Below are 26,288 nucleotides of genomic sequence, written 5' to 3'. Positions count from 1 at the left end.
GGGGGGGGGGCAACCTGTCGGAAGGCTACCTTCTTGCCAAAGCATTTGGAAGTTGGACAAGTTTCGGCTCCACAATCCAGTGTGTCGTTACTATAATTATAGCTGTTTTGGCTGAGGTTGTTGGTATGTTTGTTGGCTCTCAGTTCCCAGTACTCAGTAGCCGAGGCTGGTTGGTAAAGTAACTCCAATTTCACTTCAAGGTACCAGTGCATCTAGTGTCTGCTTCTATCAAAGCAGCATGCTGTCTATACTGGTTACTCCAGCAAGTGTAGGGTGTGCATTATAGGTAACTGTCATGGGCATGGCCGTTTTATGCCGATGTACCCCGTGTGGTGTAGACCAGGTGGTCAATTTACATGGCTTCGCAGGTTGTGTGGATTGGACAGTTATCTGGTGCAAGTCTTGATCTGTCTCATTCAGATCTTGTTGCTATAAGAGAAAATCTGTGGGTGCACATGCAGTGCATTTGCAGATTTGCACGCTTCTCTTGTGACGGGCGTATACGGTATACTTCAAGTACATACAAGGTGTGCGTGCGTGTACTTGTTTTCATCACACACAGAGTTTGGTTCATCCTTTCACTTGTGAGGCGTGTAATGATAAAGCGATGACAGATATTTGAAATTGTAATTTCCGATATCATTTTTCTTCATTCACATGTGATAACATTGTACAAGTTTATTGCTGGAGGTTGCTGGTGCTTAGGGGCCGTCCGGGGTTACCGATTGTTTTTACAAAACGAAAAGCTTTAGTATTTTTTCAGCCCCCACCCACCTTTCCTGCAGGTAAAGCAAAAGTTCCAATAAAAATACTTAAAAATTAATTAATGTCGATTTTCGACACCCAGAAGTAACTGGGCTTTCTCCATCTGAAGTGAATAATTCTTTTCAAAACGAAACTCTTCAAACCCACCCACCCCCAAACGAAAACTTTTCGTTTGAAAATATTATTGGTAACCTTGGATGGCCCCTTAGGGGCAGCGAGCATGTGATTCAAGATTGCTGTGTATGGCGGAGGTGTTTGAAACTCATGGAGAACACGAGTCATGCCTTCAATTAATGTGGACCGTTCACGAGTTTCAGCAAGACCACTTCTGGTGTGCACTCACGGCATGATCAGCCTCGTTAAGAACATCAGTATAATATTGTTATGAATGCGAATACAGTGGATACAGGTACTGCTGCCAAGTAATCATACAAGAAAGCTACCAGAGGTTGTCGTGCCAGCCGCCACCTCAACAGGGATTATAAATTGGATTCTAAAAAAATAGGAACAGACAGGAGCTTCATATTGGCGTGTACATGTATAAAGAAAGTTTATGTAACGTGCTACAAGCACTGATTTATCGGAATTGGGTCTATATATTGAGCCTTGAGTAATATAATAGAATGAACATTGCATCTAAAATGCCTCGGGGAAGTGCGGACATCCCATCCTCAGCAGCAGCAGCATATCACTGGATGTGTGGTGTTAGTTGTAGCAACTCCCCACTAAGCAACTCCCCACTAAGCTGTGGGCAGCACGTGTGGTCTGTTCATGGCAAACATATCAAGAAAATCTGACGATGAATACAAGATGCCAGCCCAGCGGGAAGGTATGCCCTGTTGCGCTGCGGCTGACCTGTTGTCGAGCTGTTCAGAGATGGATTGGCGTCACCATCTGATCCTTTCACTGCTGCTGCTGCAGCCACTGGGTGAAGTGATACGTGGGTTCTAGTGTGAGAGACCAGTGCCACCACAATCCAATCAAAATGTCAGCATAAGCATCAGCTGCAGAATTGCCCTCACCATGTAGACGCTGGTGACGGGCTCTGGAATTCCGCCGCTTGATGTTACTGGCCTGCGCTCGGCTACTGCTTCTGCCTCACACCGTAGCCAGCGCACAGTCAGCATCTGGGTGAGGTGCTGCTGCTGCTGATGTTGCATGCATCGTCCAGCCACTCGCATAACTCTTGAGTCTGCCAGGGAACCGAATACATCCAAGCCATTCATCTCTTCCAGAACAGCACTGCATACAGCATAGCAAGGAAGATCAGAGGAAAACACAAGACCAGAAACAGTGTCCTTTGTTACAGGAGAAGATCATCTGTTTAGGTGGTCACACTAAGAGGAGAGACGAGAGAGACGAGAGAGACGAGAGAGACGAGAGAGAGAGAGAGAGAGAGAGAGAGAGAGAGAGAGAGAGAGAGAGACAGAGAGAGAGAGAGAGAGAGAGACTGAGAGAGAGAGACAGAGACAGACAGACTGAGAGAGAGAGAGAGACACACAGAGAGAGAAAGAGACAGAGAAAGAGAGAGAGAGAGAGAGAGAGAGAAAGAGAGAGAGAGAGACGGACAGAGACAGACGGACGAACAGACAGAGACTCAAAGACAGACAGAGACAGAGAGACTAGTCGTGTCACCAAAAACAATCGTGTGGACTGCACTTACATTTCTGTGTTTTGACCTTGAGTGATAGCCACATGAACGTAGTGATATCACGAAGCCAGGCTCTGGATGCAAAATACAGCACAACACAATACATGGTCACATACACAGACAAGATCAGTACACAGAATACTGACTTTATCTCAGCCAAGCAACACACCTTTGGAAATGATAATAAATACGAAAAGTAGGAATAGAACTGTTCAACAGGTTGTGTACTGGGCAGCAATACCAAACATTCCACTCCTGTCTCTTTCAAGCTTAGCTGCAAATGATACTACACTAAAAGTACCGCAAGAGCGCCCCACCATCTCGTCCTTTCGTAGTCGTATTGTGGAGGTGGTCTGCTGTCTGTAGGTCATACGATACGAACCTTGTACTTGTACACATATTGCACGTTGTGCAATTAATCCGTACCTTCGAGAGGACGTGAGCTCCACACAAAACCCGCTAAGTGTGACCTTAGTACACTAAGGTTCTCACACCGTATAAACTACGCTGCACTCTGCAATACGATTTTCCTTTCCCTGGCTGTAAAACCAAGGTGGGGCACTCTCGCGGTACTTTGGGGTAGTAGTGGACTGTCCATATTCAAAACATGCGTATAAAAAAAATATTAGGAAAGGACTGCGACTCAATGTACGCATCGAATAAAGCGATCTGCACACTTACAAGTCTGCAACGAAATCAATGACCAAGTGCTCCTCACTGAATGGAGCTACAAAACAGTTCATCACGTTCACTATACAAGGCTTGCTTTTCATACTACTTAGAGAAGTATTATGTGAGCCAGAGCACCCCAGCCATGATACAGTTACCGTATTTTCCGGAGTATAGTGCGCACTTTAGATGTGCTATTTTAGGCCCTAAATCGCAGGTGCGCACTATGCTCCGAATATGACATGCATGTACTTCAATGAAGATTGAAGTGCGCACCCCCAATGAAGATTGGGGGTGCGCGTTATACAAAGGTGCGCACTATACTTCGAAAAATACGGTACAAGTACTTGAATTACATGAACAAATTATAATGTTAGACATGGGTGGAGAGCCAAGGAGCAGTAGTTCCTTGGTCTTCATTTCTTCTTATAAATAAACTACACTACATGCTCAAGAAAGATAGCTGCTCTTTAGCTACAGTATAATTGCACAGGCATGCACTATGCATGGACCTACCTGTTGTATTCGCGCAGTGATGCCTTCTTGCTGACCAAGAAATCCTTGTAAAATGTCGCAAACTCATCCGGTGAGAGAGCCCCGCTTTCAGCTAGATAAAACAAAGGGAAGTTGATAGACAGCACGTGCACAGTTGACAAGACCATCATACTCTGAGGCTGAGTTCAGTGCTGTTCTAGCCTGGGCAACTGTGTACAAGTACTACAGTGTACTGGGTTCAACCGGTACTGCTTATTGTCAAGTTTAGTATTACCGTAAAGTACCGTTGATCCGCCCCCTCTCCAATTCCCGCCCCCTGCCGATTTTCTACCTGTGAAGCGACTTCGGCGTATACAACGAGATACGATGTTGAACCGAAGCATGCACTGCAGTACACAATACGTGCCAATCCAGGATGAAAACGTGCACAATCCAGCACATCGAGTCTGATCCTCTATGTTGTTGTACATCGTACTGCACTTGACAGCCTTGATCTTATTCCCGCCCCCTGCCCAAAACCCAGCAGCGGGAATCGACATGGCGTGGGGGGGGGGGGGGGGCGGATCAACGGTACTTTACGGTAATTCTCAACTAACGATAGTTTATGACATAGGCTTGGTGTAGTGCATGCAGTCCTATACCATGCAACACATGTACATGTAGCACTGTACATGTAGCACTGTACAACACATGTACATGTAGCACTGTACAGTGAGACCTCGCTTATCCGGACGAAAATCGTTGGTTACCGATTTACAGCATATGTCATGCATACATCCAGTATGTGTGCTCGATTATCCGGTTCCCTCGCCTATCCGGATACTTTTGTGCGAAACGGATGTGTGCGGTTATGCGAGGTCTGACTGTACAACACATGTACATTTAGCACTGTACAACAACAGACTGTACTGTAGTCTGTACTGCTCACAACACTACTGAGATACACGATTGTACAACATCGTTCCATGCTACTCCTCGACAGTGCGTTTCCACCTCATGTTGTCCTCAATCTTGCTGCCCAGGAAGATAACTTGTGACAAAGAAGTTCCTGGAATGTGTATAAGGCCGCACTTTGTTTTTTCTATGTTTCTCGTCATCGCCCGCGTAGGTTTTCAGAAATTTCGGAAGAAAAAAAGTTCATACTACGTACATGTAATGATGTATGTACGCTGCACATGCTGCAGCAGCTAGATGCGTCAATCAATAATCGTAAACGTTTGCACCACAGCAGCAAAGGACCGCTCCTCGTCCGTTCTCCGCGATGAAGGCTGTCATGACGAAGCTTTCAGTCGTTCACTGCCTGAGCTTCGTGGGTCCCAGGAATACCGTAAGTCGGACGAGTTCCGTGGCAACTGGCGTCTGTGGAACGATGTCGTAGGCAGAAAATCCAAGCAATAGACGCATGGCAAGGAAAAGATGAGCAGCATGGAGACAAGAGTTTGATAAACGGACACAAGAACGTTGAAGTAGCAAAACCAAAAATCAATGACGAGTGGGAAACGTTTGTTGATGCGATAGCAGATATGTATGTTCTCTTCGCCATCTCGTAATCAAACTTTATGCTCTCATTGTTGCAGTTTGCCTGATATTCGTGGGCTGATGTGATAATGTAGTGCAATCATGTATGGCCATATATGGGACTACATATACATGTACAGTACATGATTGTACAATGTAGTGCTGTATACATGGTATACGCAGTGTCTTGTATGAATCACGCATATACATGTACATTGTAAAAAATATACACGGTTTTCAGTGGAAGTTGTTCTTGTTTTTTTCCTTGGCTTTTGTTTTTTTTCCGCCCGCCCGCGTACCTTTTGTTAAAATTTGCCGACGAGAAATATAGAAAAAACAAAGTGTGGCCTAAAATGATAAAATCAAAATGCAGTTCTTACTCAACACTGCTTCACCACCCTTGAGCCGGCGAGTCTTGAACGTTTCTTTATCCTGAGCACGATAGACCATACACGTACAGTGGATTAATAATACTAGGTTTTCGAGCACAACTACTTGTTGAGCACACAGAGTGCATACTGCATACATACACTCCAAGCACAGTGGAACTTACTGAGGTTGCGTTTGGTTGGGCATTTTCAGAATGTAAATGAGAACCATTCTGGAATGGGAATCGGCAAGAATCACCTGACCAAACTAACGCGCCAGAATCAATTAGGAATCACTTGACATAGCAATTCCATGATGTCGTTGTGGAACGGCGGCTGTCTTTTCTTTTACCCGACTCTAGTTTCCTTGAGAGAGTCAAGGTACTTCTGAGTGCATGATTTGAGGCACTTGAACCTGTTGCTACATTGTTTGGCTCATCGCAGCCATTATCATTTTTGATTCCGGAATGAGAATGCTCATTCCAGCATGTGAGGTGGAATGATCATTCTCCAAAAAGAATCATTCTCAGCGATTCCCATTCTGGAATCATGTGGAATGTGACCAACCTAACGCACTTTTTTGACCAACCAAACGGGCGAGAATGATTCCGAGTGATTCCAAGTGATTCCCATTTGGGAATGTGACCAACCAAACGTAACCTGAGTTCCTCCTCTGAGATAAGACATACTCTTGCTTAGTACGGACATTGCCCGGAGCACGGGCGACTTGATCGATGCTGAAGTACATGTATGTCGGGACACAATGTACTGTACTGGGACACTAAGTTAAAGAACACTTTCCTGCTGCCCAGGGTCATTGGCTTACACAGTTACATGTCAGAGTTCTACTGTACACTCTACTACTGTAGATGATAGCCTACAGGCATTGTAGGGAGGAATTATTTGAAAAGCAGCCGGACAACATCCCCTACTCCAGTACCTGTTCAAACTGCATGTTGTGCGCCAGCCAGAACTGGTGATTGCGATCATTCATTGCTAAATGATGCAGCCGCAATTGCCTCTCCTGTGACACACACACACACACACACACACACACACAAGCACACCAGACCAGAGGTAAATGCCAGCAGCTACCGTCGAGTCTACTCACAATCAATCATTCTCTTTTTCAAGCGCCCTCAATAAGCGGCACACCTTTGCAATCAAGACGGCAAGCTACCGTGTATATACGTAAGTCACACGCTCATGATAAGGCACGTACCTACATGTAAGTCCTGTGTACCAAAAACTGAGTGTGTGGCATATCGAGGTTACTGAGCGACATTTGTCTTTAGTGAGCACAAGTGACCAAGGCTTCATTAAACTCACATCCCGAAAGCAAACACAAGGACCACAATACAACTAGAGCAATCTGTAAGACTAAGGTCAGACACTTGGGAGAAAGCATGGTGAGTGAAACACAACAGGCAGCCTATACCGTACCTGTCCCGTCTCATTCTCCGGCTGAGCCAGGATAATTGGGCTGATGTTAGACACAGGATGTGGCGGTCCTATCATAGACTTCTCAACCCGCTTGCTTTCAGCCTGCAACGAACACAGTAGCATTGGCAATTCACTGTTTCATCAATCCTCTCCGCACACACACACACACAACTCAACTTAAAGCTGCAAAGCAAAACATCTCCAGTGTCATTATAGGCAAACTGATGCACTGGGCAGTCAAGTGTGTACAAGAACAGTACATGTTGTAAACAATGCAACACTTCATCAGTTTATAATGCCAAATCTGCAACCCATTGCAAGAACAAGCAAGCATGATCAGTGCTGATGTCACCTACACGACAACGTGACTGAGCTACAGGTAGTGCGGCGCAAACCTTTTCGAATGCTTTGTGGACTATTCGTGCCCTTTGGTTGTTGAGAGTTGCACGTGCTGGTGTGAAGGGCGCTGCTCATTGCACAGTGCGTGGGTCTGTGTGTGATAGGTGATAGTATCCGCACTACGTGTGCTCTCATGCACTGACACATGCCGCGCTATCTGCTTTTAAAATCAACTCCAGCAGTACATATTGCATGAAACCCAAGTTGCAGCTGAAACCAAGTTCAGCCTTCTCACTCTCAGTTATTCAACTCCAGTATAGACGCCTACAATGTGCACTAATGTCAGCTAATTGGAGGTCTTCGCCATGGAAGATAACGCAATCGTCACTTGAACTTGGGTGCTTGGCTTGTCCTGAATTTAGTCCAGACTGAGAAGGAATGGTGATGCCCATTCATGTGAGGTGGCACATACGAGCAAGTCAGCGATTGTGCACTGCACTCTGCAACAATTCTACGTGATCGATGGCAGGAATTTCTCACATGAACGGCACCAATGCACAGGACTGGTGATGTTTATTCACACATTATTGCTGGAGTGTGAACAAGTCACACGTCCAGTGTACCAACAGTGCAGTCTACCCTAAACCCCGCGTTCACCAGATCTAGCTCTCTCTACTAGCTGCAGGCTTCTGACCACGGTATCCCACGTATATTATACATTCAACCGTGAGCATAAGCAAGTCAGTCAGTTTGCTAGTCAACAAGTGAAAAACAAGACATACTGGTGTCGTTGTTGATGAACACCTCCATACACTGCTGCACGTAGCGCCGAGCTTCCTAGCCTGCCTTCCAGCAACAGCCATGCTAATCAACATAGGTTTCTCTTGCCCAATAACCTAAGCTCAAGGTAAGCAGCTGGCTCGAACTGCTTGGCAGTCATCCACAGCTCACGTTCACCAACAGAAAGTCTTCACTTCAAGACCCAAGGTCAAGGATGTCTAGTCTTCTTTCTTCATGCACTATACGACTTGTCTTTTGCTTCTTTCGAAATATTTTTGCCAGCAGATTCCACACGTACTGGATGGGGACTTTCCCTACAACCCCATTCCAACTGTTAGCCGAGGGACCTTGCAACGGCCAACAAGGGGACGCATCGGGACTGTCAGGAGACACCGCAGGCGAAGCACAACAGTAAGTACCACCAAGAGTCGTACCCGGTGAACCCCTCGGGGTCATGTACTCTTGGTATCACCTGTACCAAGAGTACATACCCCCCTCCCCCGGGATTATGGACTCTTGCCTGTACATGTACATGTAGCTGCTGTAAGACCAGCGAGTCGTAAAATACGGTATTTTACGACTCCCTGTGTAAGACATGATACCATCACGACACTGTCACTGTGGTCAGGATATCAGGTAGGGAGTGGTGTACTCCAGCCGGCCAGGGTGCTCTATCCAGCGTTGTAATGCCACCGCAACAGCAAGAGCAAACGGAGTATTGTATAACTATGTTTGTATCTCTTCTCCGACGCATGACGTGACTGGATAAAACCACCCGGGCCGGGGCCGAGGATGGACTTTTCCTGTTACTTTTAAAACACGCATGCATGTGTATGCATCGGCGGCAAGCATTCATACAACAATTGCAAGTGCATTCGTGTTTCCACGTGGCTGTCTATCTCATGCCAGCACGCGATGATCCTGACATCAGAGAATAGCAGAACATAATAACCATGATATGCCTGCGTGACAGTAATTCAGTAATTCAAGGCAAACTGAAAAGCGGTTTCAAGTGACACCTTTGCAGTGGTGCATGCAGTCAACAAAAGGAGCAACCAAAGGTTGCAGCAGCAGCAGCAGGCGCCGAGTGCGCTGGGTCAGACACCCACGTTGTCTCGTATTGGCATGCAATACTGAGAATGAGTTGCATGAAAGTGAGCGAGCATCGCAAAGCCCGGAGAAGAATTTAAGGCAAGCATCGCTAGGTGTGTGATTTTAAAAGACAGATGGTGCAAATCCGAGCATCATGACTTCAACATGTCTTAGCGACGGTGCTCTCAAGGTGAGGCCAGACATTGCCGGACTGGCAAACATGGTCATCAGTAGCTGTTTGGACTGATTCCAGTTATCGCCACGTTGACTATTCATCCATGGACTGGTAGAGGTTTGCCGTTGCATCTTCCTCTTCTTTTCTCTTCTCACTAATGGTAGCATACGTTTCATCATCATCATCACCATACCCATCGGCCCCGTCATCACACTTGCCCGGACTGTTACCACCAGCAGAAGCAGGAGCAGCGAAGGCAGCGGCACCCGTACTCTTGCTATTGTAAATGATATTGTCAGCTTGACGTCCACTGGCCTGCTTCATACTGTAACCGGAGACAAAGACACCAGAGCACCGCATACCACACAAACCCCACATACGTCACATCAACATTGCAGTAAGCATCACATATGTGTACATTCAACTACCAGTAGTCACATTCTGCGCAAATGCAAACACAATGGTGAACTCGCACCCAGCAACCAGCAAGCATATTCCTTTGTCTACTATGATCCTGGACTTTTAACCAATACCCATGCAGTGCAAGTCAAAGCTGAACCAAAGCATACAAATATAGCATGGTAACGTTAGCATGTGTCATATATAGCAGCATGTAGCATGTAGCACGTTGCACATAGCAGCATGCAATCCTAGCTCTTCTCCGCTCACCTTCCTTTGCCGTACAGGACGCTGGATGTGGATTTTATGCTGCCCTTTTCCACAAAGCGCGGACCAGATCCAGACATTGAACTGCAGCCAGCATCAAACAGAAAGACAACAAAACCAATCATGAGTCACACAGGTTGATCCAAGATTGCCAAACACGTATATATTAGGTGCAAGTGAAGTGAACAAAGCTAACCATGCATCGCAGAAAGCTGCAATCTGACAGAACCAATGACTTTGTCCATATAAACAGGCTACTGTGTATATGGACCGTCATCATTGGTCCTCTTAAAAGACCCATGGCAGCTCAGTAGTAGCCATACAATATCACTATTTGTCCACAATGCGCGCAAAGCTATGAGTGAAAAAGTAACCCGAGCCCGGAATTACCTGAATGGATGCTCCAGTGGCGGAGCTGATGGAGTAGCTGTAGAAGGGTAACCTGGATTCACGAAGGACGATGCCGGTGATGTACCATCATTCTCAACAATGAAAGCTGTCGCACTGTTGGCAGTTTTCAGTGGTACTTTCTTGCGACGGCGTGACTTGCGTCTACTGACGATAAGAAGTGTAATGATGATGACGGCAAGTAGTAATACACCAGCGACTGCTGCACCTACTGCCACAGTCACGCTGCTACTGCTTGATGAGTCTGTGGCACGGGAATAGTGAAAGCCAATAGCACAATGTGTCTACACTGATGATTGATGTTGCAGCAGAATACGAGTGCAGGTTCTGTGTGTGCATACTGTACACGCTACAGCCACTGTACTGTAAGACATGTATATATAACGAGGAAGTAAATCTAACGTTTTAACGGATGACATTTCTTCGTTATAATAAGATTCGTTGAGGCTGTAATGCTTCATATATGTTGTGTGTGGATATGCCGGAATACTGCAAGATTGTTAACATATCGTCTCGTTTAATAACCTATGAATTTTTGACAATCGTTAAATTTTGCGACTCGTTATAATGACATGTCTTACAGTACTGCATAGCTGCTACCGTACATGGCAACACCGGTGTGATAGGTCATGGCAACACAGGTGTGATAGGTCATGGCAACACAGGTGTGATAGGTCATGGCAACACAGGTGTGATAGGTCATGGCAACACAGGTGTGATAGGTCATGGCAACACAGGTGTGATAGGTCATGGCAACACAGGTGTGATAGGTCATGGCAACACAGGTGTGATAGGTCATGGCAACACAGGTGTGATACGTACATGCAAGAGTACATAACCCCCCAGAGTGTGCAACGCCTGATCCAGCTCTGCATAGGGTCTTGGTCGAGCGGAATCGGATCTTTGCGTCATAATACCGTACACATCTGAGGGGAACCCGGGGAGTCGCGGGTACTCTTGGATCAAAAACAATGGTGCCCTGCCTCGAGACCGGCCTTGCGCTGGTGTGAAGTGTACGCATGACATCAGAAGATCCGATTCCGCTCGACCAAGACCCTACACAGAGCTGGATCGGCGTTGCACACTCTGGGGGGTTATGTACTCTTGGTACATGGCAACACAGGTGTGATAGGTCATGGCAACACAGGTGTGATACGTACATGGCAACACAGGTGTGATAGGTCATTGCAACACAGGTGTGATAGGTCATGGCAACACAGGTGTGATAGGTCATGGCAACACAGGTGTGATACGTACATGGCAACACAGGTGTGATAGGTCATGGCAACACAGGTGTGATAGGTCATGGCAACACAGGTGTGATACGTACATGGCAACACAGGTGTGATAGGTCATGGCAACACAGGTGTGATAGGTCATGGCAACACAGGTGTGATAGGTCATGGCCAGCTTTGCTGCTGCACACGTGACCTGTCTGTCTCTCTACTGCATAAGAAGGACAAGTGCATTTTTTGCATTGTATTGCCGCAGGCCAAAAACAACTTTTCCAGCTAATGATGGGAAGCCATGGACGGACAACAATAAATTAACGCTGGTTAGTGTAGCGGTAGCTACTTAGAGTAGTTTCGCCTGAATCTTTATTGCATAAGGGGGAACATTATCGGACACGGAAAAGCACAACTAACTGTAAGGCCATCATTTTGTATAGCTATGTTTCGCGTCGTCCGCACGCATACGTTTTGATTTTTTCGGAAAAAAATAAAAAATCGAACATGCACAGTGAGTGTACGATCGTGCGAGTCGTCAGTGTGGACAGGTTGCATACGGCGAAGCTGGGATTCAGCCTGATTCAGAAATGGCCTCTAGCCTAGGCCAGCGTTGGTAAATCGTTTGTTCGGCATCTGGGAGCAATATTCTATGAGCTTACACCAGACCGCATTGATCGCCTAAGCTGAGAGGATGCGTCGTTCCGGAGCTCTTTGCACCGCTGCTGAAGTCTGAGTACAATATTCCAGCGAAGCATAGGCACCATGACCAACGGTTGCCTTCTCTGCCCAAAGTGAATATTTACTCATGCTGATAACCCAGATGGTGTGCTTCGATGTACGATTTTTCTTTCGAATGTACACCATGCATGCACGAGCTATTGTGCTATGTACAGTGCATACATCTCTGATGAGCCTTTTTTATTATTTTGCAATTTTTTATTTTTTTCCACCTCTCGCATATGAATCTGGAAGTTGAACTGACGCGAAACATAGATATAAAAAATGATGGCCTAAGGAGAGCAGAAACGAAGAATGATTCCAATCGGGAATCACTGTGTAAAGAAGACAGAGAGCGGAATGGACGGCGGTGCTGCGTGCACACAGCAGCGACCGGAAGCAGCGTGCCCAGTACGGGATGCCATGTATAGATGGAGCCCGAGGGCAGTGCACTCAGACATGAATACGCACGCGCACCCGAGTACTGCATTCAGTGCATGCGGGGACTGTGCCATAGAAGGGAAAGGGTTAGTGATGCGCAGCCAGCAAGTGCAGCGGTACATGAATGCATGAGTCAATGGTACAGCAGGCAGGCTGCGGTTCTTATACAAGTACACACGTTAGATCAATGCGAGTGAGTGTAGGGAGTAGGAAGGAGAAACCTGGAGACAGACAATGATATGCCTAGGGATAGAGTTCTGTCATGATGCTACTCATTACACTCCATCTCCCCTAACGGAAAGAGTTGCAGGCCCAGCCAATGATATGCCTACAGTCCATTCATAAAAAGATGGGCCCTGGCTCTGGCGAGCTCCCGTATTTGGCAATTTTCCGTGATTTCATTGCACACAGTGCAGTGCTGCGAAATTTGAACTTTGAAAAAGAGTCCAAAAAGGGTACCGGAACTGGGGTTCGAACCCCTCAATGCACTGTTGCAGGCGGGCTCAAACGGCCTGGATTTTGATGGTTTTTCCCAATTCAATGCTTTTGGGGCAAAACCTGGCCGATATTCTATTCTTGTTATGGCTTGCTTTTTGGACAAATAGACTTCAGAAACATAATTGGAAGAGGATTCCTTAGGGATTGCAGAAAAAAATTCTAAAAAAACTCAAGTTTGACCCATTTATGGCCAAAAGCTAGAAGTTCATCTTTTTCTGAATGGACTGTAGGGATAGAGTTCTGTCATGATGCTACTCATTACACTCCATCTTCCCTAACGGAAAGAGTTGCAGGCCCAGACAATGCTATGCCCAGGGATAGAGTTCTGTCATGATGTTACTCATTACACCACAGTTAGCACCATATATACGGAGCTCGAGAGTTGTGGGGTGAGCTACACTTCAAAAAGGACAACTGAGTCATTTTCCTTTCATCACCAGCCAGAGATTTGGTAATGTTTCCACCAATGGTTTCCAAATGGTGATATTGAATCCTACCATAGCGCGAAATGCCACCAATGGGTGGCCATCGAACACTTACCGTCGTTGAGCTCACCAGGGTTCTGTTCACCGCCATCTACGGTGGAGGTAGTATGGGATGCACCCGTTGTTCGTGGCGGAGAGGACGAGACAAACCCGTTGACAGCAACTGTGTTGCTAGTACTGTGAGCTGTACTTGTCGTCATGGCAGCAGTGCTGGATACCGGCATAGAGCTTACTATCACCGTCGTTGTATGGGCAGTGGGTACTTCTGCAAACAAGCCACAATCCGGACACCCATCGTAACAGATTCAAAAAGTGACAAGGACAGATGGCGGAACATACACAGTAGCAGCACCAGAACGATGCCACTACAAGTGGAAGTGACACTGATCAGAAATGAAAGGTTCTAACCGAAAATAACTTCCCTTTCAACACAAAAAGGAAGCAATTATCGCAGCTAGACGGCAGAAAGATATTCCACTAACTTGAGACCGAGCTGGGAATCGTGCTCGCCCGAAGAAGGACAGTGGCACGGCAGCAGTACTGCACTGAGTGTCACCACTTACCAGTCTCCATGGCAACATGCTGCCGACTCAGAATTGCAGTAGCGAGCGCCCTGGGTCCTTTTCCATTGTCGGCAACGCAAGTGAAATTGCCCAGCGTATTGTTGCCACTGGCAACTACCAGTAGACTACGGCGTGAGACCTGCAACGCTTCCTCCTCCAGCTCCTCCACCATGCGTACCTCCTGCTCCAAGGTTGTCAGGATACGGCCGTTCTGTATCCATGACAACAGAGGACCTGGATAGGCGGCACTACTGCACACCAGGGTGACACTCTCATCTGTCGACACCACGAGTCTGGAAATCATCTCGCCGGTCGGGTCTGACAGTACTGAGATTTGCACATCTTGCGGTGGACCTGGCAACATACACATACACACAGTGATAATGAACACCAGTATGCCTCTAGTGGAGGTTGACATTGGAACATGGCTGTGATTCGTCTTCTGGAACATATCACCATTCCTACCAAGTGTATCTATCACAGTCTGTTCATCACCAACACACGGGACAATCGGATGACCCTAGGGCATACGCATGGCATCACCTCCGCACAGGGTATGATCATAGGGCATACGCATGGCATCACCTCCACACAGGGTATGATCATAGGGCATACGCGTGGCATCACCTCCACACGGGATACAATCATACGGTATACGCGTATCGCATTGTTCCTGAAACTGATTGTCCCCCCCCCCCCTCCCCTTGTAGGGTCTTAAATGCACTTTGTGTGTGTGTGTGTGTGCACATACAGTATTAGCTTCTTCATAAACCTGCCCACAAAGGTGCTAACAAGTTATGCCCATCATCCCAAAGTACAATAGCAGCAGCAGTCTGCAGTCCGCATCGTTCTGTTACCTTCGATCACCAGTGTGAGCAGTGCTATCATGCTGCCCGTTGTGAGCTCATGACACGTGTAGCGTCCACGGTCGGATGGCTCTACACTCGTGATGTTCAACCAGCCATTTGCATCAGCACGCCGTCGAGATGTAGATATTTGCGTAATGATGGTGCCACGCCTGCCGGTGAGCCAGCAACAGTGATACAGGAACAGCACAGGAGGATAACGTTAGCATCGCCGTCTGTGGGGGTTCCCCTGTTAAAATGGATAGATGTCGCATACATACTTCGAAGCAGAGGCGGATCTAGGGGAGGGCGCGGTGGGCGCGCGCCCTCCCCTCAAATATTTCGTTTTTTTTAGTGCATGCACGTGGGCAGTTGCGCAAGTGTTTGCACATGCTGTGACAAGTAGTTTCTAGTGTCAGATAAGAAAGTTCTTCTGAACATGGAATAGTTGTTCTCTTAGACTTTGGTTGACTTTTAGTTTTGAAATTAGTGTTCAGCTGACGAACTTGTATAGCTAAGTGCTCGTCGTGCCTGTGACAACGGCAACCGTTGAGCGCAGCAACTCTGCACTCAAGATCATCAAGACGGACTTGCGCAACTCCATGTCACAGGAGCAGTTGAATGTGCTTGTACTGCTGTATGCTCACAAGGCCATTCCGATGGACCATGAGCGGGTGCCGGACAGGTTCGCTAAAGCCAAACCCCGTAGTTTCCTGTTGTCAGACCCGACTGCACCGGAAGTTGCTTGATTGGCTGTTCGTTCATTCTGACTTGTGTCACATGATTGTACATAACACGTTCATGCCAATATTTGCTGTAGACATGTGCTTGTGTATATAAATGCTGAAACCGAACCCAATGGTCACACTACGATTGTTTTCTTGCTAATGTATTTCCACTCCATTCTTACTGCTGGACATGGCCATCCAAGTAATCATTTTATTATTTTGCCATTATTGTTCTCGATCTCAGCATGTCTTGAGCTTTGAAGCACTATCTTTACACAATTCGATGTGGTACGGCTATGTTCTACTATAGCCAGAGTCCTCAATGAAGTGGTTGAAAAAGTGGAAGTGAGTGCATGTGCTAAAATAGTAATTCTACATACTAGTAACCGCTAAGCCTATGACGTAAAATAGCCGCTATGTCGTAATGTGTACAAAATGCATGTACTGCATGGGTTCCCTGTCATGAATATTACCCGCGCCCTCCCCTCAGCTGAACTCTGGATCCGCCGCTGCGAAGTGACACATGTCCCTGCTACAATTGCGCTGATCACAGTGATCAGGCTTTTACAGGGATTTCATAGCACTACGTCCATCATCAGACGACAATGATGATAACGTGATGCCAATTATTACAATAGTGTGAAGCGCAGCAAGTTGGAGATCCAAGTGCGGAGGAGGAATACATGAACTGCTATACGTGCCTTTCATTGGCAGGGACCCACAGAGGTATCTTCAAGTACACACGTGATTGTTCATTGCCGTTGTGTCCTACCTATCTCTCCATTCCACTGGCTGGTTGCTGGGTGTTGCACATCTCATGTTGAAGGTATCACCCAGCTCTCTGACAACAGAACTGCCGTTCAGGACGGTGGCATTGTCGGACTGTGACTCTGTATGGGCATAGGCCATAGCCGCATGAGAAACAAGCAACACAATGCAGGTATAGTGTGGTTATACTGACACTGCTCGCTTGTGTAACAATACCAGGTTTATCAGTAATATTAGAGAGGTTAAGATGCACGGTATTTCCTATGTGACGCGGAAATTCAGCTCATGTTATTTGGCTTGCTTGTCGAAAAATAAGACAAGTGATCTGCAGCTCATGTCGAAATTTGGAGTTTTACGCCAAATTTGACGTGAAATTGCGCGTCACGTCGGAAATAACGTGCATGTTAACCTCTGTAATGAATCGTGTTCCCTGGCCTATTTATACATCTCTATTTCTCCATTGGTATCTATGTACATTGTACTGCCAGCCATGTTGTAGCCTCCCTCTTCTACGCTATCTTTCCTTTTAACCTCAGTACCCATTATCCCGGAGCATCCCTCGACATGCGTCTCATTACCTCAGTCTGGGAGGAAGTCTCAAGGCAATGGAAGTAATAATACTGAAGTGGAGGAAATAAGCCTGGAAGAGGGAGAGGAGGAGGAGGAGGAGGAGGAGGAGGAGGAGGAGGAGGAGATCTTCAGACAGCAAGGTATGTGGCTATATGGATGTTTTGCATGTGTGCTAATCGGAGTGTGTCATTTTATACCTGTTCACGTGTGCACATGGGGGGGGGGGCAAATACACACGTGTGGCTGTCTTACCTGGTACACTTGGTTCATTACACTGCACACCCTCTCTACAGTACACTCTGTATTGCAGTGTGAGAAAGGAGCGGGAGTGCATTGGACGGGTGATTGGCTGGGACCAAGCTGAATACAACAACAGCACACATCATATACAGTACACATCATAATATATTATTATACAGTACATGCACACCTCATACTTACACAGCATGTATAGCATATGCAGCACACATCATATACAGTATATACAGCAAAAACAACCCAGCACAGTCATTCCGGCACAGAGGGCCATACATGATGTATTGATGGCCATCTAATCCATGTTTCAAGAAATAGTATAGCAAGGTATCTATCTTATCTTGTATGGCATTGTTCAAGTTTATTCTCACGATGGTGACTCGCACCAATAGGAGATGAGAGAAATATACAGTCAGACCTCGCTTAACCGCACACATCCGTTTTTCACAAAAATATCCGGATAGGCGAGGGAACCGGATAATCGAACACACACACTGTGTGTGGGCATAGCATTGCTGTAAATCGGTGACCAACAATTTTCTTCCGGATGGCGAGGGATCCGGATAAACGAGGACCGGATAAGCGAGGTCTGACTGTACTGACAAGGGGAGAAGAGCCAACACGAGATGGGGTAACTGTACCGGCTAGGGGGCATGCTCTGCATATTGTCTCTTCCTATAAGACCATTGCACTAACTCTATACCATCAGCAGTAGTATGTCAAGGCCTTTGCAACTTTAAGCCCAGAGCCCGCTGGTACTTATCTTCAATGGGATGATGATGAACATACCATTGAGATCCTTCAGTGACAACTTGAGGCTGGCTTTAGAAATTACTGCTCCCTTCCCTCTCCACCCCTTCTCCACACCAAGAATGTGACAATCAGCCATCACATCAGGCGCGTGCCCCCGTATGGGTTCCTGGGTGCCCTGAACCCCCTTTTTTTTTCGCTCAAAATGCAGGATTTTGCTTCATTTTTTGAAAATTTTCCCGGGGAGGCCCCCGGAACCCCCCCTTGAAGGGCACCGGTGCACGCGCCTGCACATAGTGCTAACTACATACTGTGAGTCTGACCAGGATGTCAACATATTAATTAGGGCTGACACCCTACCTGTTGCGTTCCGAGAACGCACCTAAAACTCCAGTCTACTCTCGAGATCACTCAGATCGCAACTCCCTTTATTTACAAGAACACGAGGTGATAAATCCAGAAGACTCCGGAACATAACAGCAAGCTACATGCACGTACTATGTACAGGGCAGTTCAAATCGTACGGGATTCATTGTACGCTAGATTGATCGTTCACTTAGCTAACAAACCACAACACAGTCGGAAGCACGCGGTTGACAGGACGCGTGCGTAAAACAATACAGATTGTATATCAGTGGTTGTTGATTGCAAACCACAACATCTCCCTTTTTCTTGAGAGCAGAGGCACAGCTACATAGAAGAGTGAGGAGGGACTAATGCACGACAGTAGAATAGAAGAGACTATCAATAGTCAGGATTGTGGGTAAGATTGTTACAAGTCAAGCCGAACGGTTGGTTGGCTTACGCGGCTGGATCGCCGCAGGGTTGGCTGGGGCTCGGTTGGGCCCTGGTTGTTCCGCTCAACTTCGACCATCCTCGGCTCAGGTACACATTCCTCCGGCTGAGGAGTTTGGCGCGGCGTTGAGCTGGGCAGCACGGCCAGGTGGCGGCGATTCCTGCGGTAGCGCGACAGGTCAGCCGTGACGACAATGTACGACCGATCAGACAGGCGATCAGCTACTACCGCCTCAGCCTTGAGGTCGGACACCCAGACAGATGTCCCTTGCTGTAGGACCGGGAGCTCTTGCGTACGGTGAGCGGCATTGAATGTTGCACACTGTTGCTCTTTACTCTTGGCCTCCCACTGCTGAAGTGCTGGGAGATCGGGCCAGCTCGGGGTGAGTGCCGTGTCGGATACTGGGAGGTTCGTTCGCAGACGGCGTCCAAAGAGTAGCTCTGCTGGAGAGAAACCGTTTGCGAGAGGTGTAGAGCGGTATGCCAGCAAGGCTTCGTCTGGATGCTGGTGGGACTCGAGGAGGCGCTTTACAGTTCTGACCGCCCGCTCTGCTTCACCGTTGCTTTGGGGAAAGCGGGGACTGCTGGTGCGGTGGGTGAACTTGCTTTTGGCAGCAAACGCTTCGAACTCCGCACTCGCAAACTGTGGCCCGTTGTCTGAAACAACGGTTTGCGGAACTCCGTGGATGGCAAATACCGCAGACAGTGCCTTGATGACCGCACTTGTCGTTGTGGACCTTTCTTTCTCATTTTTTCATTGTACGCTAGATTGATCGTTCACTTAGCTAACAAACCACAACACAGTCGGAAGCACGCGGTTGACAGGACGCGTGCGTAAAACAATACAGATTGTATATCAGTGGTTGTTGATTGCAAACCACAACACTACCCTCTCAGGCCTGGGAAGGGGAGGGCCGAGGGGGGGGGGGGGGTAGGCATATGCGGATAATGCCGGCAGAAAAAGGCGTGTCGTGTCTAAAGGTCACACATTTGCCATGTACCGTAGTGCAAATTGCCGGGATGTGAACTGGCACAGGGCGCAGGCGCAAACTTGATTCACTTCATTCATGATCAGCTGCAGTGGTTAGACATACCTGTTGTCTGGTTTGACTGGCCGGCTGGACCACTGATAAAGAAATCGGCGCGATTGATGAGGTCATTGGCCGAGAACGCATCATATTCCAGAATTTCCACAATTGCACTGATGCCGCCCTACATCAACGGGAGTCATACACAACCATGTATACACACAAGCTACGGTATGAACAGCCATACACTAACAAAAATACATGTACATACAATCATGGCATAATTATGGACTTTACTACTTCGAGAAGTACATGGTAGTATGTGCCTCTGTGACCACACCGCGACTGGAGTGATGCTCCCAGCGAGCATTCTGCATACAGTGCAGGACAGGATGTGTGTATGAACATGTATGAGCACAGACATAGTTTAGTGCAAGGCTGGACGTCACGGTTGTTTAAAATTACACACACACGGTGGGGACTGATCTACGCATGGCATCATGTACAAACCTTCCAGTTGCCATCAAAGAGGAACGTAAGCGGATTGGTGAGCCCTGGTGTCTCTGGCGTGAGCTGCTCTCCATACAAGCCAAACACAATTGTTGCGTCCGTTCCGAGGATCGGTGTTTCAAAGCGTCCAAATGTGCACATGCCCGCGTGCTCCGCTTCCATGCTATCCAGGCAGAAGCTCATGAAAGTGTCGCAAGAAGAACATCCGAAAGCACAGATATCGCAATTGCTGCCATCGCTCAGTTCGAATCCCGGGTTGCTGTAGAAATCCAGAAGCAACTCAATGCGGCCTGACTCCTCCTGTTATGCCATCGTCACAGCCAGGTCCACATGAAAGTACACACACACACACATAGTATGATACATACACAAATATACAGACAGACAGACAGAGAGAAACACAGCCAGATAGACAGCCATACAAATAGACACACACACACGTACACATGTCCCTCGCTGAAGTGATGATAGCGAACAACTACTTCGAAGTATCATGGCGTTAGACATACATGGAGCAACTTGTGCTGAGATTACACCATTCAACCTGCCGCAGTCCCCCCCCCCCCACACACACACACCACAAATATCTCCTGGATAGAACCCCGGTTGAGCGCAAACCATAACACTCTGCACTGTACACAGGAGTCACTCAGTGCATGACATTGTGTGCCTGAGAACTTGAGTTTGAGTCGTGAACAACATGTTGATTCCCTACTGCTAATCCGGAGGACCATAAGGGAAGCAGTCCGGAGTCCCAGCATCATACATGTCAGGCGCGTAGCACCGCCGTTGACGGTGATCCGGCCGGGGGGAGGGAGGGGTCCAGGGGGATGTGCCCCCGTAATTTTTTTGAAATTAGGGTGCAAAATCCTGCATTCTGGGCACTTTTGGCATTGTTTTACTATGGTGGTCGTGGCCGGGTGAAAAAGTGGTCCGGCTTTCGCCGGACCGGCCGGAGCGGCTGCTACGCCCCTGCATGTACTTTGAAGTACATATAAATGAGCACCGCTATCGCAGCGGTTTGCTCATATAATATTATAATAATAGATATAATTATTACACAGACAGAAGAACGAGCAATTGCGGTTTCGTAACTTGAGTTTCACGAACTTAATGATCATGAGACGAAAATTGGTACTGATCCTGCTCAGAGTTACGAAACCGCAACTGCTCGTTCTTCTGTCTGTGTATTCCGCTCTTTGCCTTCGGCAAATTGAGCCCTCTACGGACGGTGGATGAACCGCACATAGTAATAATTATTATTGTTATGAGTGCCTGGCGCCAACCCCATGTCTCCATCAATTTCACCAGGCTGTGGCATTAAGGGGTGAACTGGGGACAAAATCTCAAAGTCCTCTGCTGAGGAGATAATGATCTATGATGACAATCTACTTGAGAAAAGAGAGAATCTAGGACATAGCCTTTGGCACTTTGGAACATAGCCACAATAACTGAATCTTGAGTACCAGCAGATAGCTAGCATTACAGTGCAGTGTAGTGTAGTTTAGTGTAGCGTACTTACGGCCATGATGACACGTGGGCAATTCAGCAGCAGCAACACTGAGGGAAGGATTGCTGCAAACGTCACAGCCATCCAGCCATTGCAAATCAGCAACCGCATACCCATGGTGGCTGGTGGCATCACACTTCACTGCCACAGAGTGGTAATCTTCACTGTGGTGGTTGTTCAGCTTGTAACTGTAAGATCTTCACTAATCCACGGGAAACTATTTGTTGAGAGGATGATAGCCGCCCGTGTACAGTCATGTACGTACGATCAATCACTGATTGGCTAGCAATGCTGCAACTACACGTTGATACTGCTAGTTTCCAATTCCATGCTCCAGTCACATTGTCTTGATTTCTCCTTCACCACTCCCTGTCAATGATTTCCACATTCACTATATTCCACCGTTCGCTTTAGTTCGTGTTATCCACGTATGATCACTCGGTCACTCGATGTTCTGAAGTTATCTCAATCTGTCAGTTGGTAACAGAAATACGCGTAGCCAATTGCTGCTTATTTGTCTGATCTCCGGACGAGCGTGAGCCGACCCCAAACTGGAACAACGTTACCGTCCCATACCAGCCAGCTCGGACTCACCGCAATGTGACCAAGACAAGAGTCCGCGGGGTACCTACAGTCTACACGCTCCAGGGCTCCGCACTCGCTCTCTCGGATTTCTTTGTGGTGTGTATTGCCTCCTACCCACTGGGCCTCAGGAAAGAATACTTCCTCCCAGCACACGTGCTTCAAACAAAATGAAACAGCACTTTCTGGAACTGAGAGGTAGCGATTGTACAGCAAGTCCCGTGCCAGACAGTGCAACTCCAAGCACAGTGGGTGATTGCGGCAGGAAATTCCAACAGCAGGGAAGTGCTAGTCGCACAGCTCGATAGCTAGCGTACTACTGCTTCTGCTCGTCTAGGTCGTGGTGATTTTATGACCAATAATATACAAGCCAGTCGCTCCTCTCGAGGTTGCCCCTCGTGAAACCGGTCGCCGGTCAAGCACTTCCGACCACGCAACCATCAATCTACAGCTCTACGGCTCTTGCCTCTATTAAGTATTATGACTGTAGTGCATTATGACAGTCATGTAGACCTACTGCTTGGGTGCAGGTTTTCACAGTCAGTGTCGATGCCTCGATGCTTGCTTGCACTTGCAGTTGGTGTTTCGATTCCCAGCGAGTCAGATCGCACTCGGATCTTCCTTGAGCAACTACACTCACTCAGTTGCAGTCAATCTCGCGTAGGACTTCAGACAGAGCAGGCACTACTACTACTAGTAGATCTACTAGGCTTCGGTGTGGCATTATCCCCACATTGTTGGCGCGCAGCCTCTTGCTTTGAGCAAGGAGACTCTTATCATAACGACCCCATGGCCCAATCCAACTAAGTACAACAGTATCACGTGATTTCAGATCTTCTTCGGACTTGCACTTCAAGTACTAAGTAACTAATTTAATTACTTAGATGGAAATGAATCAAATGATCGTGATTCAATCATACTAACTTACTTCATATAGTCACTCGTACTCAGCCACTGCTCAGAGCTAGAGATGAGTATTTTATGCAGTACATGTGCTAGGTATCAGGTATGTGTTCTGTCACACTGCACTCATTTTGACTCTGAGTATGAGCCCTGCTCCGAGCAGCAGTGAAACTGTCTGAGTCTGACTGAAATGAAGCGAAGATGACCGCCAAATAGAAACCTTTGACAGGGTAACGGTTGACAGCTATGGATTTCCTTATGGAGACAGTTGATGTGCGTATGCATTCTCTTCAAAAGTCGGAATACATTGTACGAGGCGTTATCGACAGTCTGTGCGACTCTTTGATTAGATCCCTTTATACACCTGCCTTGGCGACGGTCTGTTTCCTGTTGGCGGTGGCCCCGCTCCAACGGTTAGGTTACATTCTGGTCGCTCTTTACGGCTGCAGGACATGTGCGACTCGTACCTCCAACCATCATGATTCATGACCAGGTCGCGTGGGGTCCCAGCTGTGCCCCCCCCCCCCCCCCCCCCTGTGGGGAACATGGCTTGATCGATCAGGCCACTGGCACTGACTATAGTATTAGGCACTTCAGGCGTTTTTTTCAAAACCAGAAATACTCGTATTTCTTTCTTGTATCCGATTCAGATAGGTCTAGGAAGACTCCACAGAAAATTTGAAGCAAAAAGAATAACTTGGCACAGAGATATAGCCATCCAAAGTCGGAGAATTGAATAACGGCATTTTCAGTATTTCGACGGCACCAGCAGCATATCAGAAATTGGTAGGACTTGCTTCAGTGTCTATAGTGGCAAAATACCAGGCTCGCTGGAAGCAGGTCAAAATAACCAGATGAATGCAGAAACAGCATGGTTTGGAAAAACTTCGCATTTTTCATCCGTCCGGCAGCTCAGACGAAGATATCGGGTGTGGTCACCATGGCAACTCCATAGCAACTCCATCGCAACAGCATGAAAACAGTGCAGAGAAGCCTTTGGAAAAACATAAGATGAGACTTTGAGGTAAGATAAAGTAACTACAATAATTCAGTGCCAGAACACATTGTTGCTACATGTACAGTACTGATGTGGTGACGAGTACGGAAGAACAATGAGCCGAAGACTGAGCAAACTAGAATTTTACCGCGTATTTGACGGAAAGAAATGACAAACTATTACATGTAGAACATCGTTTGCAAATGTTTGGGACTACTGAAACTTCAGCAACTCCAGCATGAGAGATTTTGTGCATAGAGTGTGTGCTGGATTCTTGGTATAATATCACCGTCAATGCTTTTCTTGGTCGCTGGAAGCCACCTGCTGATCAGCTGACGATTTGTTCCAAGCAGGCCGTTTTGATGTCAGCTCTCTTGGTCCAGTCGCCGAAGTATATACTGTCCTACTCGTCGCCTGCAGGAGAGGACGACTGCTCCGATGCGACTCCAATATAATTATAACACCTGGCAATATTTCTTCTTGCGCAGCCATGCGCATGGGCTCCGACGAACAAGGACTACTGCCGGGAGGACGCCTGTCGCGGCTCGCTTTCAATAACACCTCGCATTATTTCTTCTTGCGCAGCAATGCGCAAAGTGTTGGACAAACGAGGACAACTGATTCCGAAAGGAAATACGACGCTGAAGACGATGAGCTACATGGCAAATGCGTGCAATCAAGTGAAATGCCCGAAAAATCCTTGCCGATTTTACTCGAACTGTACGTGAGTTCAAAAAATTGCCGCATCATGACGTATGTGGGCTCAAACGAAAGCTGAGGGCCTCAGCTACACGCTGCGCCACACGAGAAGGCCCTGCGCAGCTTCCGTGCAGCTACAGCTGGATCTATGCATGCGCCTTTCCGTGGTGCCACGCATGTACGCGATTCAGCGTTAGCACTTTTTGACAGGTCGTGTCACGTGACTGAAGTGCCTAATAGTATAGTGTGAAGGCACACTGAAGGCCGGCTGTGAAGCCGTCTGACTGTAGCTGTAGGTCTGCCTGGCGGCATGATGTTTCTCACCACAATGCTATGTCGATGTCGACTATGCTCAAGCTAGATCCACACGTCAGCAGTTCCACTGACAGTGATAGATCATAGAGTGGCCGTGTAGCCTAGATCCGTTGCCGTCGAACAGCCGACCATCTGAATGATGATCTTACGTACACCATGGTACACAGGCGGTCACACAACGCTGATCGCATTCAGTCAAATTCAGTAACAACATGAACGTACCTTGTTGTGGTAATGAATTGTGCAGGCCAAGGACTACATTACTATACTAGGTGCTGCAGTACTAGATGACCACCGCCGAACTAACGTCTCTCCACGATGTGCTCTACATTCAAGTCTCCGAACTGCGAGGAAACAGAGATGTGAGATACGTCCTTGATCGAGCAGTGTGCCGCCTTGTAACAGACAGATTTAACGTTACGTGAAGACTGAACGTCAACGGGTAGGTTGTGAAGACTGAACGTCAACGGGTAGGTTGTCGGCCAGGCTAGGAAGGATGGATATGAAAGAAGAGGTACACTACAACCAGGTGTAAATCTACCACACTGACCGTTTCCAGCTTTTCCACCAGCCAAGTCAACCGGGTGAACTTCGAACTTGACGTCACTTTGATTGTGGTTGTGATCTGCATGGCCAGGCCAAGTTAGTGAGTCGAAGTGACGTTAGTTATTATTTGGCCATACATGTACTGCACATGGCTGTAATTGTCACGTGAATATTGATTGTGAAAG

The 26,288-nt window shown here is 47.4% G+C and overlaps 2 protein-coding genes across 2 annotated transcripts; both read right to left on the bottom strand.

Annotated features, from left to right (window-relative positions):
• Positions 1-958: 958 nt before the first annotated feature.
• LOC135813774 (COA8 family protein Y39B6A.34, mitochondrial-like) lies at positions 959-8,254 on the bottom strand. The gene is made up of 7 exons (XM_065326780.1): positions 8,031-8,254; positions 6,910-7,011; positions 6,407-6,490; positions 5,479-5,530; positions 3,602-3,692; positions 2,429-2,490; positions 959-2,007 (listed from the first exon to the last, which is right to left on the bottom strand). The coding sequence occupies exons 1-7, from the start codon at positions 8,121-8,123 to the stop codon at positions 1,988-1,990; spliced, it is 504 nt and encodes a 167-aa protein (XP_065182852.1). The 5' UTR covers positions 8,124-8,254; the 3' UTR covers positions 959-1,987.
• A 490-nt stretch (positions 8,255-8,744) lies between these two features.
• On the bottom strand, positions 8,745-22,962 carry LOC135813773 (mucin-5AC-like). The gene is made up of 11 exons (XM_065326779.1): positions 22,074-22,962; positions 20,552-20,851; positions 20,108-20,225; positions 17,466-17,573; positions 16,648-16,765; positions 15,160-15,320; positions 14,303-14,656; positions 13,795-14,004; positions 10,352-10,613; positions 9,965-10,045; positions 8,745-9,620 (listed from the first exon to the last, which is right to left on the bottom strand). The coding sequence occupies exons 1-11, from the start codon at positions 22,191-22,193 to the stop codon at positions 9,389-9,391; spliced, it is 2,064 nt and encodes a 687-aa protein (XP_065182851.1). The 5' UTR covers positions 22,194-22,962; the 3' UTR covers positions 8,745-9,388.
• Positions 22,963-26,288: the final 3,326 nt, after the last annotated feature.

This window comes from Sycon ciliatum, chromosome 4 (genome assembly GCF_964019385.1).
Source record: "Sycon ciliatum chromosome 4, ocSycCili1.1, whole genome shotgun sequence".
NCBI classification, from domain to species: domain Eukaryota; kingdom Metazoa; phylum Porifera; class Calcarea; order Leucosolenida; family Sycettidae; genus Sycon; species Sycon ciliatum.
The sequence above is the reverse complement of the archived record's forward strand: the minus strand, read 5'-3'. Positions and strand labels throughout refer to the sequence as shown.